The 17,665-nt window shown below is 35.7% G+C and overlaps 1 protein-coding gene across 4 annotated transcripts in view; it reads left to right on the plus strand.

Moving 5' to 3' along the window:
* LOC121418229 (E3 ubiquitin-protein ligase TRIM9-like) overlaps positions 1 to 15,162 on the plus strand; it is a 46,645-nt gene extending 31,483 nt beyond the window's left edge. The window contains exons 6-10 of one of the 4 annotated variants that reach the window (XM_041611972.1): positions 3,244 to 3,261; positions 7,847 to 7,986; positions 9,886 to 10,024; positions 10,967 to 11,020; positions 14,401 to 15,162. In XM_041611972.1, the coding sequence (XP_041467906.1) occupies positions 3,244 to 3,261; positions 7,847 to 7,986; positions 9,886 to 10,024; positions 10,967 to 11,020; positions 14,401 to 14,912 (863 nt within the window). In that variant the 3' untranslated portion in view covers positions 14,913 to 15,162. The remainder of the gene's footprint in view (positions 1 to 3,243; positions 3,262 to 7,846; positions 7,987 to 9,885; positions 10,025 to 10,966; positions 11,021 to 14,400) is intronic. The other 3 variants (XM_041611973.1, XM_041611974.1, XM_041611975.1) reach the window with 3 other exon arrangements.
* The last annotated feature ends 2,503 nt before the right edge of the window (positions 15,163 to 17,665 follow it).

The raw sequence follows: 17,665 nt of genomic DNA on the forward strand, positions 1-17,665 counted from the left end.
TATGCTGTCTCAAATGTGGCTGTAATATCCTTAATTTGTCAAATCCAATTTGGATTAATGAGGATTATATTGTAGGTGAAATCCATTTTCCTAATTGCAAAAATCCTGCTAGCGAGTGGATGCAAATCCTGTATATGCTTAACTCTGATTGATATTTAATGATAATTATATCAAAATGCTTGTATTATGCATATCACCGTCGAATGGTGTCCCGTGACCTTTATGATCTTCCATTTTCCATTAATTTATTTGGGTGGGATGATACTGATTGATGTTTATACAATGGATTTCTTTGTCTAATACATAGCATGAGAGGTCCAAAAGTATTATCGTACACCCAATCAATCAGCATATCTAAATTTTAATCAACATATTAATATTAACAAGAATCTTATAGATAGATAGATGGATAGATGGATAGATGGATCGATCAATCGATGGATGGATAGATAGATAGATAGATAGAAAGAAAGGTGGTTTATTGATAGAAATTAGATAATCATTGCGGCAAATGCCATTTAAATGCAATAAATTTACAAAGTAATAATGGCATAACAAATCATTCAAACAATAATAAAGATAATAAGTACACAAATATGATATCGTATTGAAATTGCATGTCATAGTGGAATTTAGGAATTAAGTGTCAAGAAAAATTGTTATTTATGAATATGCTGTTGTAGCATATTTCTAGTCTTGAGTTGAGTTCCCATTTATAGCCTGGGTGAGGAGAGGCAAATGTAGATTAATACATGCATGTATCTTGCCAAAGGAATATCATGCTTAGGATGGGTTTTAACCTTGGACTTCAAGGTTCATTTAGCTAGTGGGCTTATCCACAAGACCCTTCTATGCGATACACTTAAGAGATGTATGCACTATGCAAGTACTTTACACTGGGACAAATTGAGACAATCTGAAATTCAATGCTGAAACTTGAGGGTGACTTGAAGTTGATGTTTATCTGATACATCAATCTTTTTTTTGTAACATCTTTCTCAATACTCCCCTCAAGCCTAAACACCAATATCATTCTCGTTGATATCACTTCCACCCAAAGGCAGTTTTGTTCAAGTAAAAGTTTACATCTACCGACTATTGTATGGAAAGAGATATGTTAATTGCTTCTTTATGGAAATTGAAGGCAACCCTCTGACCCACAGGGCCTTGCCCTGCAGTCACACCAGTGTGATCGGCCCTAAACCGACCAGTGATATGTAATGGAATAGATTTGATCGGACTGGAGTTTCTTTCGTTGGTGTGACTTGGGTGTTCCTGGTGTCCAATGACTCCTTTCTAGGAAATCAGTGAACAAGATACAAGAATGATAAAATGTGAAAATGGCTGCTGTCATCAAGAATACCATGCTAAGTACATTCTTATTGGCAATTGAAGGCCAAAGTGGATACTCATTGCCAAGGGGCCGATAATATCTATAAGTGATAATATATAAGAGGAAAGATTTTTGAGTAAGTTAAGAAACAGTTGTCAATTTGGAGTTCTCACTCTGCAAAATACGGAGGATTCAAGAACACAGTTAATGTATTAAAATGACAAAGAACAGCTCCAAAGTCTTTGTCAAAAATTGGTGAACCAGAACAGGTTTCTTCCTATTGTTGGAGCTGATGAGAAATTGAAGGTATGCCATTTTGCCAGAGTAGAGGACTACACTGCCATTTTGATTCACCAATTTTCGACAAGGACTTCTTGGTTGTTCGTCTTTTCTCTATTTTTTGAATCATCTGTATTGCATTGTGCGATAACTGCCTAATATAGCAATTTTCTCCATCATTGACGAATCTTTGTCAGGGGCTACACTGCTTTTCTGACATTCTGATACATGTACTGTTCAAGTATGAAGATACTAATTGCTTCAAGTGAATACATCTCTGAATCACCCATCCCTGCACAGTGCACCCTCTCCCCCAGCCCTCCGGCTGTGGGAGTACAAGAGCGTGTTGGTATGTCTGTCACCCTCACACCTTGTCTGTCACTGTTTGTTTGGGTGTTCTGGTGGCAGTGTGGGTCCTCCATATGGCACGTCCTTCCCAAACCGTGTTCACACAACCCCGCTGGTATGATCCAGTTTTAGCTAAATTGCATTATGTTTGCGATGTGAATCCACTTCGCCCATCCTGTCAATTGTACAAAGTGCCTTGTCAAAGGCTGCGAGTGCTGCGCTTGGATTTGAACCTGGGACCTTGTTGTTCAAAGTACAGGGACTTATCCACTAGGCCACAACACCTCTATTTTGTGTTGCTGTGACACTGATTCAAATGGACAGATCTAGTTCTTCAGAAAGTAGTGTGAAAAGTCTCTTTTCCCTTATAACTTGGCTGGGTAGAACTGAACGTGTGGGACTATCTTGAGATGTGAACACATTTAATCGTGAATGCGGTACTAAATGCACTGTCATAGTCATTGTTAGCAGGACCTTTAGAAGCAGGCCATTTCTCTGTGTATGAAGTAGGTTTTTGGTTCCAATCACAACCAGAGGTAGCCCATAATATCAATGAGAATGGGGCCTTCTATTCATGCAATGACAGCTAGGGCTGGAAGCAAAATCCTTTCTAGTTGAGTGGTTGTTTATAAGTTTATGACATGTCATTTGTTTCAAGGAAACGGTTTTAGAATGGAAAAATGATCTAGGTTTCTTCTAGTCGAACTACCCTGAAATTGCAGTAAATATTTAGGTTACATGAAGACATTTGATTGTCATCTCTGTGTCATTACCCATGAAGTTCTTCAGCTTGACTTGAAAAAAGGGCGAGGGGGCGGGGCGAATCAATGCCCCTTTGATCACCTTGTTCCCCAGTTCAGATAAATTTCTTACTGTTAATGTCCAAATGGGTGGAGGCAACCAGGCAATTCCGAAATTGCCCTATCAGTGTTCCATAGGAGCCATACTACCTTGCCGCACCCACCACATCATTTTATTCATCTTTTTCAGAGGAAAGTTTAATGGATTTTGCTTTCTTCAATTGCTGATATAAAACCAGCTTTTGGAATATTATGTTTCATGTGAAATGTATTTTTGTACCTGTTGATATGTTTACCATAAACTGTTTTAAGAAGTTGGCCCTAAAATACAAATCTTTGCAAGAAAAATGCCTCTTGTTTAGTCTTTATAGATCATTCATTTTGTCATGTCTTCCGTGATTTGTGTGGACTTTTTTACTGTTTGAAACTTTAATTTTGGTGTTAAATTTGGTTTTCTTTGTCTGTTATTTTTGCACACCTAAGGCATGGATATGACCAAGGGTAAGACTCAAACTGAACAACTAGAGCATTGATATTGATGCATGTATTGTATCAGTTCTAGTGTTTGTTTATGTATATTGCTTTGTGTTTTACATTTTAAACAACTTAAAACATCTCTGTAAAAATGAAAGATTTTTTGCACAGTCTTCCTTATAGTTACCTGTTGTATTTTGAATTTTTAAAATACTATTTCAATGTTATTTTTATCATATTATTAATGATATGAATTTTTAGAATTTTTTATTCAAGGTTTAAGAAAGAAATCAAATATTTAAAAAGTGAACAAATTAATTTGAACCGATTCATTTCAAGTAGTATTTAATCCTAAATTATGCTGACATAAACAAGTAGACAAAAAAAGGGGGAAAAAAAAAAAAAGAAATTGACTGCCAGGGTAAAAAAAATATGCTGTTGCATCAAATGTTGTATAATGTCAGTTGTGTCATGGTCAGTTGCTATTTTTGTATATTTACAGTCATTTTCTGTTTGAAATTTTATCAAGTGTTGTCTGTTTGTTTGTTTTTGCTGTCAAATATCAGTTTACAATGTCATTGTTATTGCAATCATTCATGTTTTGATTTAAATTTTGTGTTTAGTTGGATATTGATCTATGAATAGTATGTGTGAATGTTAGTGTGAATTTAAAGATCCTCATTTCAAAATGATTAGATCTTTTGGATGAGAAAATCACGTCCCGGCATTCGCCTGCACTTTCCTGCCTTTTCATCTCTTTTAGGTCTATGACACTGTTTCCATTACCATCCTTAGTGAAAACTAGTTTAACGTGTAATGACAACAGTCAAAGAGATCTTGGAAGCAATCTTCCAAACCAGTTCTGAAAACCACCTCGCTATGAAGTCTTCAAGATCGCTATGGCTCTTTAAACTGGTTTTAGCATATACAATGTAAGTGAGGACGCAACCGTTCTGCGTTACTCCACACACAATGTGTCGAATGCCGCTGTTGATTAAAATTTTGCGCGAAACCCCACTGACAGCATTTCTGTAGCAAAAAGACCACTTTACGTGAAGTGGTTTTGAAACCACTATCGGGTGATCAAATCATCAAATCGGAATACTAGCAAAGCGATCTTCCAAACTGGTTTCCTGAAGCGGTTTCCAGTAGTTTTAGAAAGTATATTGAGAACAGATTTTGAGAAAGTGATGAGCTAAGAGTGGATCAGTCCAGCAGACCTGCAGATTGAGTTTGAAAAATGCCTTAAAGCCAATGCAAACCAGTATCCTGTGAAGCACACCCTCAATTCCTGAACTAGTCAAATCTGACCAGGCTCCTACCTAACCCATAATGCAACATTATAATTTCTGAGCAACGCAGTCTTGTAATATAGGCCCACTAGAATGATGTAAAAAATTTATCTCTGCTCAATACATTTATACTAAAAATATGTTACCAAGTAGGAAAACAAGTACTTCTCTCAAAAATATTTCAGTTTCTCTATAAAAATAAAATCATAGGCTAATTCATTCTTTCTCAAAAGGTATAGACTAGTCAATGAGAGGCTACATATGATTTTGGCCAGTTTGCTCACTCTTTAAAGTAAATAGTGGCTCTTGCATTGCTGACTATAGCTACTTTAATGATCAGAGCAATACCTCTTGTAGGAAACTTTGGAATCAATGAGTTAACAATCCCGTCACTTTTGACATTACAGTGTAGACCCATAGCTGCGGCCACGCTAGTGGCAAAATTTAACCCTTTTGCTGTTGGAAACCCTCACTACCACTGGAATTATAGGGCCTACCTCCTAATTTTTCTCTGTTTCTGACAAGGGGGGAAGTTGTTCTGATTTTGTCTACCATGTCGACGTTCGATTCATCAGAATTCTGTCAGCCTGCTTTCCCTTCACTGGCCATCGATCGGTCCCATCAAACCTTGAGTTTTTAGTTTCCCTCAGTTTCTTCCTAAAGGGCTTTGAGTGTGTCCATACCAGATTCTACCCTGATTTTATCCAGAAACCGTCTCAGTGTGAGTGTGTCCATACCAGATTCTACTCTGATTTTATCCAGAAACACAAGAAGTCATCCATTCAAAATTAGTATTGAAAAAGCAAAGAAGAAAACAAATCTTTTGCTATTAGAGAAACAGACGATATTCAGTAGCTATCAAACATTAATTGGAAGTGTTAGACCTCTTCTTCATAAATATCTGATTTACAATTCTTTTGGAGGTGAAATTACATGTGATATACTTTCTATCAATGCGTTCATTCATGGACCTACTACTCTGACAGAGTAGTAGGTCCATGGTTCAATACAGGGCTGTATAAATGGATGGGATAGATTGCATGACCCCTTCCCCCTCTCTAGAAAAGTAGTTATTAAGATTAGATGATATTATCCTGGTTGTGAAAGTTAAAACCTTATTATGCCTCCTCCAAACATAGATGGTGCCAGAAGGATTTTATGAGGTTATTTGTCCATTTTCAGGATCTCTTTTAAAATCTTATCTTTGATTACTGTTTGGGAGTAGTAAAGTTGGTATACTACACTAAAGTTTAGCTGGAGAGGGTAATTTTCAGGGGAGGTCTGAAACAGGCCATAGAATGATAGAAAGACATCTTCTAAAAACAAAAAAAAATCTTCAGTTTTTGTTTTAAATCAAGAAAAATCCTCTGTATGGATGCACCATCCTCCCCCCCCCCCTGTTCAATTCTGAACAACTTTCTCTTGACATTCTGTAAAAAAAGAGTCTCCATCTCCTGAGAAACCACTGTTGGGTGTCACCCGATGATGGCATCAGTGGGGCAGACATCTTGTATCGATACAGCACCCTGCCTTCCAAGGGGGACATGGAAGCATGATACCCTACATTGATCCGATGACGATGGTCGATTATCTCTCTGTAGGTGGTTTCAGACCGCCTCGAAGTTTGTCAGTTCCAGGTATTCTCTGATTGGGAAATTTACCCCGATCAGAAAATACCAGGTATTTTGGTAATGTGAAAGCAAACCACGCATAATTTCTCCGAAAGAAAATACCCGCTAAATAGTCGGTGTTTGGCGAAATTATGAGAACTTTCGCGGGGATTTTTTCCTAGGTCGAAGGTATTTTGGCAATGTGAAAGCAATTTGCATGAACTTTTACCCCAGCTTGTCGTTGGGCGCGAGCGCCGTGGGTGGCTGCTGGGCTAGTGATTTTGAATCTCGCACCTTGCCTGCTTATCAGACCATACTGCGCATGCTCGTAACTTCAGGAACCTATCCCGAAGGGTATGTTTCGGGGCGGTGTGAATGCAGGAATAATTAATGGGTATTTTCAGCCTAAAAAAGTTCTCGTGATTTAACGAGGATTCTTATGATAGAGGCGGTTTGAAACCACCTTTTGTAGCGGCTTTCCTCTTTCCTGCCCCACATTTTCTGTTTCTTGTATCGGTGTCTGTATATTTGCATCTCTGTGTCATCTTCATGTCTCATTCATGGTGTAGCATTGCCGTCTCAGTTCTTTTCTTTCTACCGATCAGCCGCCCTGTCATATCATGTTTTTATGTCTCACGGATAATGTTCCCCCATTGCAAACAGGATCCACTTTCATTTTGTTTGAATTGCTTTTTTTTTACTTTGAATGGCATGAATGCTTCGAAATGGCATTTCCATCCATTTCTTCTAACGTTCAAAACATATTTGATGTTCACTAAGAATATAATCATAGTTACTGATCGTAGCTACTGCTTTATGAAAATTATTTAAATCTATTGATATGGAGTTGTATTTGATTTGTGAAAAATGCATCTATTCCAAGTTTTTTTATAGCAGTGTGATAGATGCTCATCATTGTGGTGGATTTATGCTCAATTATGACTTCTTTATTGCTTTTGTTTTCCTATTATTTTTTAAAATGTTTTTTCAACTTGTTTCTGTCATGTTCATGTAAGTGTTTTTCAGACTTTTGTGAATAAAAAGTCTTGTCTTGGACATTGTAATGTATCTGAATGTACCATTTGGACATTTTTACAAAATGCATGTGGTTATGATAATGTTACATTCCTGCAGAATGTTCACAAGTTACAACGTACGTCACACCTTTCAAATAGAAATTGGAAAAGTAAATTTATTGTGGTGATGGCATGTAACCAATGCGTTTGATAAACAATTTGAATTTGGAAGGGGCTTGTCATACTGCCATATTATTTAGCCAAGGAGTTTTCCTTTTCTGTATTTTTTTCTCAACTATTCTGAATATTGGCTATGATTTGGTGGCTCAGTTATAAAGGTGCCCTACCCCATAAGTTATTTTCAAACTCTTCATTTAGTACATTTGGCAAAGGAATATGCATTTTTATGTTTGTTTGTTTTATGATATTCTGAATATTGTCTTCAGTAAAGTTGGGCGGCTTTGAAAAATTGTACCCGTTATTTTCAACCTCTTTACCATTTTGCCAAGAAATGTGCATTTTGATGAGTTTTTTCCAACTATTCTGAATATTAGCTATAGCTTCAAAACATTGCACCACCCCATTCATTTTTTTTCAAACTTTTTATTTATTACCAATTAAACATTGATATTCTGATTTCAAAATTAAACATATGCACTCCAGTCCAACTAGATTCGGTTGTTGGTTTTTGCAGCTCCTGAAGCACCTAGTATCATCCCATCAGACTGCAGTGCAGAGAATAACAGTGTTACCATCGCATGGCAAGCTCACCCATCTAGCTGGGTTGAGGGATATGTACTCGAGCTAGATGATGGCAATAACGGAGAGTTCCGGGTTAGTGGTTCCTTCATATCTCTATCATCATTTGTTTTATATTTTTACATCATTTGTTTCTTTCATGAAAACTTGGAATCAAAAGGGACAGCCATTGGCAAACATGTGGTAATAACCAATAGGGGAGTGTTTCACGAGACAAGTAGTCAAGGATTTTCACTGACAAATTTGTTCTGAGCCAATCAGATGCAAGGATTTCAGGAGCTTATAACATTTATCGGTGAAAATCACTGAATATTCGTGCATGAAGTACTCCACTGGATATAAATTTACCTGTTTAGTAAAGAGGATAATTTCTCCTTAAAGAGAAATGCCAGTATAGTTGCAGTAAACTGATTTCATGAGAAAGTCTGTAAACCAGGCTTAATTGTCAGTTTATCATCGAGGATCTAGATCTGGAATAGTAACATAAACTGAACTTTGTGAAAACTTGAAATCTACGCTGAAAAATATTCACACTGAAGATCACCAACACATAAGCGCATGTGGGATAATATATTATTATTGCTTTAAATGTCGTGCCCGACACTTGACCCAAATCCTGTGCTTATTTGCTTATTTCTCGGCAATTACACAATTCTTCCAGAATCCTTTGGCACATATGTTTTATTTATACAAACACACACTTTGGTGGTCATTTCATTGGATTCTGAACGAACTCATTTTGATATCGTCACCAAAACTGGCATTTACCTTTAAATGGTCACAAATCTGAAGAGTACAATTACAAACTCATATTTGCAGTACAAACAGCCAAATTTTCATGGGTATAAAACTAGGTCCCGCCCTTAAACATTCTGTAATCCTCTGATATTGTCTTAAAGTGTAACAAAATTTCAATAACCCCATTGACAATGCTCTTAATTAATCTACTATATTCATCTATTTGAAAGGATATTTTTGGTCTTTATTGGATAATTTAAAATCAAAAACAGAATCGGAATGAAACTGAATTTGATAACAGATCAGAGACCACTTAGGGTAAATTTGTAGGAGTTAGTTTGGACAGACTTTTCAATTCAATTCATTTTGAGTTTTTGAAGGGTGAAATTGCATTGACACTTCACTTCATTACATTCTGCATTATATTCTTATAATTTCCCAACATCATATTTACCCATTCTTTTGATTGACAGCCTGTCGTAGCAGGCTTCTCCAATCAAAATTACAAGATGATTGATACAACAACAAAGGGGTGGAAACACAAAAGATTTTGGTTCCTAGATTTTTTTTTCCAAATATTTGGAGAATAACACCTTCTTCATTGTACCAATCATCTACAAAGCAGTGTATTACTTGGTTCTCAAACACCTTTCTGTTACAAATGGGGAATAAAAACAATATTTGTCACTCTGGGGTATGTAGTGCTGGTTGTATTGGTGTTTGTGGGTTTGGGACTGTTTAGGTAGCCTGGAAAAGAAAATCATTCAAGTTTGTTAGAGGAGAAAAAATTAGCAAGTTGCTGTTAGGACTCCCTAATCTTTTCTCCCACCACTTTATTTGGAGGAGGAACTGGGGAAAACCAAAAGGAAAAAAAGCAGATGACATTACAAAGAAAGAAACAATTTGTATGTAACATAGATATAGTGGTAGTATTAATGTTTATCTGCTTTTCCTCTTTACATTTTTATGAATTTTGATTTGATGATAAAGATGATTATGCATGTGTGTATAAATCACTTCTCCTTAAAAAATCTTTAAAAATCTGGGAAAGTAGCAAAATTTAATAGTTAATACAATCAAACTATTACGGTCACAGTCATCCTAGAGATCCAAAAGACGGGTCTTCACTATAGACAAGGTGGTTGCAAAAACAGGTTTGACTGTATTTATCATAATTATATGAATTATTAAAACATCAATGATGACCTATTTTCCTTGTGATATATCTGTTTTTAGGAGGTGTACTGCGGGCGTGAAACCATGTGCACCGTTGACGGCCTGCACTTTGATAGTACCTACCATTCCCGTGTCAAGGCCTACAACCATGCTGGCGAAGGGGAGTACAGTGAGACCATCTGCCTCCAAACAGCAGAAGGTAATAACTCCATCCATTCTAGGGCCCCGTATTGTAAAGCTTAGCAATTGATCGTGTGACTTTTTTTCTATGATTGATTGCATCAGTTATTGTGTATGATCAACCATAAAATTAGCCTTGCAATCAATCGCTATGCTTAATGTTACAGGGTCCTATTCCTTGTTTAACCTCCTTAGACTACTGAATTTCATCATATCCCTAGACTTTGTTTGCATAGGACCATTTTTCCCTGTAGACTGAAAGTTAATTTTCCTCGCTTGTAAGCATTAGAGGGTGTCAATTTCTTTCAAGTTTGTCTTTCCATTTCTATGGTTTTTCTTTCAATTTGCTTCTGAAAGCTTAGCATGTGATATAGGTTTGACTAAGTTGCTTTACATTAAAAGAAAAATGTTGTTTTTTATAATCAGAAAGTAGAGAACTGCATCTAGTGCATTATTTTTTAATCATTAGATTACATTATTTATTGATTGATTTTTACGTAAATTTATTTATGTAATTTATTTTACTTATTTTTTTTTTTTGGGGGGGGAGAGGGGATAAATTATGAGACCCATTCCTGAATAATCATTCAATATTTCAATATTATTCAATATTTGTAGGCCTGTATCAGTTAATTCAATATTTTAACCATCTCAATGAAAAACAAACAACAATTGAATAGCAATGTAAATGGCAATTTCCATGTATTGACTCAAAACAACGTTGTCCAGTCCAGTGTAGTTGTGTATTTGAATTGCTATCCTCTCATGTACAAATATTTACGTCCTTTGCTGTAAGTTGATGTGTCTTTCTCATCCTTTAAACTGTCATAACATAAGGACAGCATAAGTTTAGAACTTTTGGTTTGTTTTTGAGCTGTAAAATTAACCAACTTGTCCTTTTAGAAATGTGTGAAAGAAGGGAGTAAGAAAGTATGCTGTTGAAAATATTTGTTTTGTTTAGGAATCACCTTGTTCCATTCAAGAGTTTGTATGTACACTGCCAGAAGTTACATGGGTAAGGTCGAACAGGATCATGTAGTCCACTTTTCACAATTCACATTCTCTTCTACAGAGCCACTTTCACAAATCTGTGAACATTGCCATCCATAATACTGGGTCTTAATTTTTCATTTATACACGTTTTCAGATTGCTATATTGTGTGAGGGACAGGGGATGTTGGATATTGATCAGTTTACTAAACATTGCATGTTGAGTGCTAACCACAATATCAATTTGTTTTCTTTTTATACAGCTACCATACATATTCTTTTGTGACACAAATTCTTGGTCTTTATATCTTGATTTTTCCTGTGTGTTCATTATTTAGATGTTTTTTCTTTTCTTTATTTCCACCTTGAAATCTCTCTTTATGGGCCATCGCCAGCAATATTTCAAAAGAAATTGTATCTGCTCTTGAATTATAGGTAACCGAATATATCCATCTAATGCATTTTTTGAAAAATGCCTGAAGTTACAAGATGCCCATCATCGGGAAGTTAATAGGATGTACCTTCAATTGGTTTACCTTTTATTTACCATTTTGAAATACCCATTCTATTGGATGGAAGATCCATACTTTAATCCTATTGGTTGTTCTCTTTAATAGGAATGGAGAAAAGCCTATGGCCTCTCTGTACTCTCCTTCCCCTGCCAACCCTGCTATGTTTACTCTCCAATTGCACGCTATCCCCCTCTCCCATTATCCTCAAGAGCTTTCTCCTATTATATCTTTCTCAGTGGGAGATGGCACTGCGAAGGCTTCTCTGAGTACAAACTTTGCAGATCAATCAGCTTTGGGAGTTCTTATCAATGAATATGTTGCTAGCCTAGCAACAATGTACATGAATGAGTATGAAGAGGGGCTGGTATGAAGTGGCCTTCTGACTTCTTTCTCTAATTCTTCTTTCTCATCTATCTCTGTTCTCCTCTCTTCTTTCTCCTTTCTCTTATCTCTTCTATCTTTCTAATTTTAGCCCAGAATTAAATCACATTCTGTTTTCCTTCTCCTCTTCTTTCTTTCTCTCTCTCTCTTATTTCTCCCTTCTTTCTCTCCAACTGCATTTTACTATCTAGTATCTCCTTTCCCTGCACCCCTTACTCTCTTTTCTGTCTCCGTATTCTTATTTCTTGTTCTGTTTTTTTTTTTGTGTTCTCTCTTTTTTCATATCTTTCTCTTATCTTCATCTATCTCTATCTCTCTCTCTTGTCTCTTTTCTGTGCTGTCTTTTTCACTCTTTTTTTTCTTGCCTTTTTGTTTTTCTTCTCACTTTCATTAACTCTCGCTCTTTTTCTCCCCTCTTGCCTTTCTTTCTGCCCCCCCCCCCCCTCTTTCCCCAATGCTCAATCATATGAGTAGTGCAAGGTTGTGGCGTTTATTTCAATTAATTACTTGAATTGGTTTATCTTAATATAGTAGGAATGGTCTCTGAAGAAAAAAATACAGTACTTTTCCTTTTCAAGCAGCTTTACCATTGTACACAAAAGTTCATAGGATTAGAATAGGATTTGTGCAATATAATGGAGGCTTTTACCATAGTAAACACATGGTTGACTTATTTCAAGCTCTAGAAATTTTAATGGAAGTTTTGAATATTGAGGAAATCAAGTACAATCGCAAGACATGCTGTTTCATTTAATTGTTTTATTGGAACTAAATGCTTGCAAATGTACAAGACAATCGATAGGTAATTTGTTTTCAAAGCAACTAGATGTATATTATACAATATGATGCATGAACGTTTAAAAGTTTCCATTGGAAATCCACAGTTTCAAGTATGATTGCTCTTAATAATTGAGTCTTTTTATATTTTTGAACATAAAGAATTTATAGTTTTTGGCAAGTTGTAAGGGAATTGGTGACACCAAATGTCTTATGATTGTCATTATTTTGTAGAGTAAAAATAATGTTTAGTTTATGTGCAGTTGAGTAATTATGTTTTTAAAAATGCATAATTTTTCATGCTTTTATGTACCAAAAACAAATTTCTTTGTGTGTCATATACTCTTCTCTTTTCTAATCTAAACGGCTTTTTAGCAGGGTAACTAATTACAACATATATTTCAGCTACTAACAGATTTAGAGTTTGATGTAGATATTTCTATAAATTAATAAATTTTCACAGTTAATCATACCATAGTTTGGAACATTCTCTGAGTACATAACAATCTATTTGTATTTTATCTATTGAAAAAATTCATTATTTAAAACAGAAATACTCAAAGTAGTTCATATTGTTGTACTATGCATGCAGAGTTTTACAATTTATTTGTTTTGTAACATCTGGTACTCTTCACCGAGTATTTTAATGGGTTTTTAGCTCAGCGTTGATGGATTTTCTGGTCATCAAAATAATGATAATAATGATTGGAATATACTTTATTAACACTGTAGAACAGAAGCTGACTCCAGTTAAACTGTGTTTACTTTTTATTTATAAAGTACTGCATATGTTCAAATTGTATTTTATGTCAGTTAAATCTTGTTGAGTGCAACGGCTTTGGTTTAGGTTAAGCCCCAGTTTCAAACCCAAACAGGCATAGTTATGTTTGGGTAATAGGTGACAGTTTCCTTTGTTGTAGTAAATTTGAAGGACTTCTCTTTCTTAACAATCAAAGCTATCCCACAAGGGACCTTATCCCATTGTGTTCACTCATGAGTAGCCAAGAGGGATGAGCATGTTAAAGTGGCGTTGTTTGCAACTGTTCAAAACGTGAAGAAAGAGGGCACTCCAGTGTTTCACTTTGTGAACTGTAGAGAGTAGTGGTACTTAAGACAGAAAATGGGCCGTGCTGGAGTTAGTATTTGTGAATAGAGAGAGATAGTAACGACCATAGTATCATTATCAAATCACATTTGAGATAGATAATTGAATAAATGAAAGACAAGAAGGAACTGACTTGCTATTATCAGAGTGAATTATTTCCATGTTGATGGAATCAAAGAAGGTTGTTTCATTAACTTGAGGAGACACCATTGTACTACACATCTGAAATTTAATAATAATAATAATAATTGGATTTATATAACGCTTTTTCCAGAGGATACAAAGCGCTGTTAATTGCATAAGACAAGTTAAGGTTTATGGTTATATAAGTGTGTTTTGAGATGTTTTTTGAAGAGGTTAAGAGAAGAAGGTTTCGAAAAGTTTTTTGTGACTGAGCCACAGCATTTATGCCCCTGATCAAAGGTATTTTATCAATTGATGTCTCTCATTCTGTTTTTTCTATGGTGATGTTTAATGTCGGTCCCAGAAGTAAAACATATCTAATTGATACACACGTACACAATCATACGTTCTCAAAAGACTCCCTGTGTAAAAATTATACCATTTCATTATTATTCTGAAAAAGTTACAATATTGCATTTAATCTATTATTTTCCTTGTCTGCAACAGTTGCCTGGTTCCATCCTGACCCTAGGACAGCCCACAAGGACATCATCTTCTCCAACGAAAACATGACACTAACCTGCAACAACCAAGATGACCGTGTCGTCCTGGGGAACGTCGGCTTCTCCAAGGGTGTCCACTACTGGGAGGTGACCATCGACAGGTACGACAATCATCCAGACCCTGCCTTCGGCGTTGCGCGATTGGACACGTCCAAGGACACCATGCTCGGCAAGGACGACAAGTCGTGGTCAATGTACATCGACAGCAACCGTAGCTGGTTCATCCACAACAACGCACACTCGGATCGGTGTGAGGGTGGTATTGGTGTGGGTTCCGTCGTTGGTGTGCTGCTCGACCTGGAGAAGCACGTCCTGTGCTTCTATGTCAATGACAAGGCTCAGGGTCCTGTTGCGTTCAAGGATCTTAAGGGTATCTTCTTCCCAGCATTCAGCTTGAACCACAATGTACAAGTCACTGTCCATCCAGGATTAGAGATACCCACAGACTTTGATTGAAATTCCTAGACAAATGTATAAATTTCTATTTGTAAAAAGCAGAGTTAGTGCAGTTTTATCGATGAAATGGTCATTCGTGATCAACGGAAGTGGCTTCGTGTGATAACTTATCTGTAATTATGTAGAATACCTTCCGTTGGAGCAAATATGAGTTCATTCCTGGCACATGTTCAATGCACCTTGTCTACACTTTCAATAGATATTCAATATTGCAGTGGTTGATTATCTAGACTAAATTCTTGTTGTACCTGGGAAGCAGTGGCGGACCGTGACCCGGAGGAGACAAAGCATTGGGGGGGCACGGCATTGTTCACAAACAATGCAGTGCCCCCCCAATGCTTTGTCTCCTCCGGGTCACGGTCCGCTACTGCTGGGAAGTATTTCATGGAACAAAAAGTCATTGATTTTCACTAACAAATTTGCTGTGAGCCAATCAGATGCAAGGATTTCAGTAGCTTATAACAATAGTCAGTGAAAATCTCTCACTATCTGTTTCATGAAATGCTCCCCAGATCAAAGTGATTCAATCAACAGCACTTGTTTTGTTTTTCCCATTTTGATCAGAAAACATTCAGTAAATCAGATTTTCCTTGAAATGTGTTGAATTTTACATCCCAAATGCTAATAAGGGGAAACCTACAGATCTAGTCTCACCTCTGCACAATCAGTAGAATGTACTTTACAAATAAAAAATCACAAAAACGTCGCCCAAGTTACAAGAATACAGACGTATCAGCTTACATTTTGATTTATACTACATCTAGCCAGTTTCATCGGGCAAATATGCCCCCCCCCTCGTTTTGGAAAATCCCATTTTATGGAAAGAAGTACACATATTCTTACTAATTATAATTAATTCATTCCAGATTTAAAAGTGCATTTAAGAAAAAAAAATAATATTAAGTCATTTTTGATTATCCAGCCAAGGAATAGATAAATAATTTATGACAATGGACAGTAAACTCTAAAATTAACCGAAGAAACTGGGGAGCGTTTCATGAAAGGATTTGTCAGACATTTTATTTGACAGTTGCCATGGTGAAAATGCCTATTAGCCTATCAGAATCAAGGAGAGATGTCAGATCTGACTACTATATGTCGGACCAAAATGTTGGTGAAACGCTCCTCTGAAGTTTGTTTTCTTGACACGCATGTTTGCATTGTACCGTACTACCAAAGTTATAAAGGCAGATTTAAAAAAAAATTGATTGATGATTTAACCCTTGAATATTTATTCTTTTGTGTATCTATGTAAAGTATTTATGAGTTGCTTTAATGGTGCTTTTTTTATGAAGAAGACAAATAATATCCATCCCTCCAGAATGAAATAGATAGCAAAATTCATCCAGTAAAAATTGCTTATTGGCCATTTGCCATACGTATGTATATGTACATAGAAAAACATATTCCCTGCATGCTTCATAGAGACAGTTATTAAAAAATATTGCACACGATAAATATCGTTTTTGAAGGATTGTGTGGAAGAGAGCTGCACGATCAAAAATACTTTTTTTATTACTGTACATAGGTCATTGCTTTCATTTTCCAAGAATGGAAGTCAATGAAATCAGCACATTATTATTATGTATTCTAGAGTTATATAAATCTATTGATTTTCAATACTCTAATAGTGTTTTGTCTCTATTCTCTTCTTTCAAGATGCAATTTCCGAACTCTTTCCATGAATTCATGACCTGTCATTCACTTTGTACCAAAAGTAACAATCATTGTCATCATCCTGTGTGATAATGACTCAATTTGCATTTAAAAAAGTGTATTGTGTTATTACTTTTATTTATATATCCCCTATTTATATGAGTACATGTGTGCATGAAATGAATTTTGCATTTATGATACATGGCTGTTGTATTGTTCATGATTGTATTTATCATTCTTATATAGTATACTTGAAAAGTTTTCACTGAAATTATTATGTTTTTGTTTTACCTCATATTGGGGTAAATCCTTGTTTTTCTTTCAATCACTTTGTAGAATCTTATAGTTCTCCCATATTGGAATTGTCATTATATGGGAACAAAATTTTTGTTTTTATTTAAACAGACTGAATAATAATTTACATCATTATTTCATTGAAATTTATCTGTAGTAAAATGCATGGTATAATGGAATACTTTTTTCTATTCAATCATTGAGTATCCATTACGAAAGATTTCCCAGAAAGCAACAGACATAATTTCTGTTTTGGTCAGAACTGATAGACCCTATAAAATAATTGTACAGTTATATAGGCCTATCTATGGACAGATGTCAATGTTAAAGCAATTTTTCCAACTGTTGACTCATTGGTGCTTGGGGTTGGAGAACATAATCATTCATTCCATCCCCACTTGTTTTTTTTCGTAATTTTAAAAATGACCAATATATAGTAATGCCCAGAATTGGACAAAGTGAGGCATCTGTTACCAGGAGAGTATCATGAACATGGAAATGAGTCCGTTTTTGTTCATATTTTGGACCAACCATGATGTATCTACTTGTCCAATGTTTCTTTTATTTTTCGTTTAAGTCATTTTTGGCCAGACAGAATCCATTGTCTTGGGTGATAATATATACGAATAAGTGTTTGGTACCGCAAAAATCACAAAATAGCCATAAAAACGGACACACTTTTAATGCACTTATCTGAGTCATATTGCATGAATGAACAGAACACTTGAACAAAACAATGTATGATAGAATTGAAAGAGACAATGGACGCTTAACTATGAACTGTGACTGGCTATAAAGGTAAA

This window comes from Lytechinus variegatus, chromosome 7, assembly GCF_018143015.1.
Source record: "Lytechinus variegatus isolate NC3 chromosome 7, Lvar_3.0, whole genome shotgun sequence".
Taxonomy (NCBI): Eukaryota; Metazoa; Echinodermata; class Echinoidea; order Temnopleuroida; family Toxopneustidae; genus Lytechinus; species Lytechinus variegatus.